The sequence below is a fragment of the Adelges cooleyi genome, unplaced genomic scaffold, assembly GCF_023614345.1.
Source record: "Adelges cooleyi isolate 19-005CV unplaced genomic scaffold, UGA_ACOO_1.1 ACOO_flye_CR_arks_rails_tigmint_CR_PRNA_38, whole genome shotgun sequence".
Taxonomy (NCBI): domain Eukaryota; kingdom Metazoa; phylum Arthropoda; class Insecta; order Hemiptera; family Adelgidae; genus Adelges; species Adelges cooleyi.
In genome coordinates, this window is record NW_026096056.1 from 1,467,635 (window position 1) to 1,470,347 (window position 2,713).

A 2,713-nucleotide genomic window follows, 5' to 3' on the forward strand; every position below is an offset into this window, starting at 1 on the left:
CATTTATATATATTTATATATATATATATATATATATATATATATATATATATATATGTTCAAACCAATACTCATAGTCTAGTTATTTGATGGCATGGAAAGTTTATTAAATATATGTACGGCGTCGCAATACAAAAATTTCTAACCGTTTTCTGTAAACTCAAAAAAAAAAAAACACTACATCGATATGTTTGTACGGTTTTACATACAACAAATATACTTGTGTACTTTTGTATATACTTGTGCAAATATTTTGTACTGATGTACTCGTTTAACTGTAGTTTTTTTCCAATGCTCTATAAAACAGGTATTCAAAAGCGGTAAACATTCGTTCATTCGTTCTGTCTCAAAGTTTAACTTCAGCTTTTAATTCAAAGAATAACGCAATGATTTTCAAGTTGTCTATTGTGTTAATATATTTTATCGTAGCTGCTAGCTGTACTATAACGGAACAACCTGAACCTTCGCCGAAAACTGACGAAGAGGTAATTTATACTATTATATAAAAACTATTAGGTTTTTGTTGAGAAAAACCTAATAGTTTTAAAATAGTTGGTGAATATTTTTCTGAAACATGTAAGGGTAATTTTTTTGCTTAAGAAATTACAATTTATTTAAATAAATAAATATTAATAACCAAAAACACTGTTTACTGTCGTTGGTTAAAAAATGTATTTTTTCGATATTGTTATATTAGATTTAAGTTAGAATCCTAATTAAATCATCTGAGTTAAATTCATTCATTTTAAAATTTTTTTACTAAATACTTTTTTTAGCCACGCTTTTATTTAATATGTAATAATATATCCGAACGTAACCTAAATGTATTCTAAAACTAAATAAAATTTTAAAAAATGTTAGTCAATTTGGAACAATTTTGTATAAGCATCGCTTAAGTGTTTGAACTAAAGTACCTACGTTATATAGAAAAAAATAAAATAATGTCTAGATAAATTATTTGTGTATATATATATTTAGTTACTAACATTAAAGCTCATAACCAATTTTTTTCAACAGCTCAAATATATTCGTGTTAACAATAAAACCAATAAAATATGTTCAATTTTTTTAATTTGGGTAATATAACATTCAATCTTGTAATAATGCGACATATATCCGTATATCCCCTATTACAATTCAAATATTTTAAAAATTAATTAAAAAAAAAAATAACAACCATATTATGTTAGATTTAACTTTTTTTAAAGTAATAAATATATCATTTTATTTTCAGTAAAAAAATACAAATATTAAAATATTACTTTTTTTTCTAAACAAAAATAAAATACATAAAAAAGAATTATAGTTTTATGTATATTAGATTATTAAAAACATTTTAGTTTTATTGCTTGTTAACTAGCACATAAATTATACGTATATTTAATATTTATGTGAATTTAAATTTTATAATAGAATTGCTTATGGAATTTAACTTTATATTCATAAAAAATGTTCAGGTTATACAAGAATCGTTCGATCATTGCTTAAAATGGACGAACAATGGCATAGACCCCACACCTGATCATATTTTAACAGTGACACTGTTAACCTTTTATTTGGGTGGTAACTCTTTCAATAACCTTAAGGTCATTGATGATTACTTCGTGGCGAATCCAAGTAAAAAGGAAAACTTAGGTAAACATTAACATCATTGTATTTTTTTTTATCTTTGATGTTGAACTGTAAAGCAAACGGTTTAAAGGAGGTATTTTCATTCAAAATTATTTAAATGAAAATACCCAAGCTTGTATCCTTTGACTTTTTTTTAACAATACAAATTATTAATCTTTCGGTGTTATCGAACAGTGTATGCGCCTTAACAATTAACTACCAGAAGATGTAAAAAGTGACAAAAAAAATAATATAACATAATATACATAATTTGTAATATATACTAAAAATTGGGACCCAAAATTCCCTGAAAATGGAAAAATAAATTTTCTACCGTTAAGCCCTGACACAAATTTAGATAAATAAAAATATATCTTTGTAAAAACAATAAATTTCCATAAAAATAAATTCTTTCATCGAGTTATAATGTTTAAATTCTAATTCTAATTTTTTTTTTTAGAAACAGCTGGTATAGGTAAGAAACTATATGGTGACATTTTTAAATTCTTTTGCAAAAGTTATCACTCTATCTTGACATTCCAAAGATGCGCTGAATCAAAAAAAAATGCAATGACATTGACGACTCTTAAAGAATTGAAAACATTTTACCGGGTTATGGCATTTAACGCAATCAATTCTAAATAATAGAGGTTAAATAAAAAAAAATTATCAGAATTTAAAATAATAATAATAAAATGTATAGAATATCTAAACCTTTATTGGAAAATGCTTAAAAATGTAATTAAAATTTCAATACTTCAGATATATGAGAATATAATATTTTTCCAAAATATAAAACTATTGGTTTTTTTTTTAAAGTATAACCTCTCATAAAGCAATAGGGGCAGTACAAGTTAATTGTGTGTTATGACATATTGCACTGAATATTGTGACAGATTATCGAATAAACTGATGTCGTTTTTGAAAAAAAAGATAACCAGATATGTCCTACAGCGGGACAACTTAATAAAAAAAAAAATCGTTAGCTTGTGTAATTAACACGCGAATGTAGTGTGGAATATGTATAGAATAGAAGAGACAAAAAATAACTATGATAGGATTTGAAGTAAAGGTGGCATAATATAAAGTTATATTATATATT

The 2,713-nt window shown here is 24.1% G+C and overlaps 1 protein-coding gene across 1 annotated transcript; it reads left to right on the plus strand.

Annotated features, from left to right (window-relative positions):
* The first annotated feature begins 357 nt into the window (after positions 1 to 357).
* On the plus strand, positions 358 to 2,256 carry LOC126841290 (uncharacterized). The gene is made up of 3 exons (XM_050577658.1): positions 358 to 485; positions 1,458 to 1,635; positions 2,072 to 2,256. Exons 1-3 carry the CDS (start codon positions 387 to 389, stop codon positions 2,254 to 2,256), a joined length of 462 nt encoding a protein of 153 aa, XP_050433615.1. The 5' UTR covers positions 358 to 386.
* Positions 2,257 to 2,713: the final 457 nt, after the last annotated feature.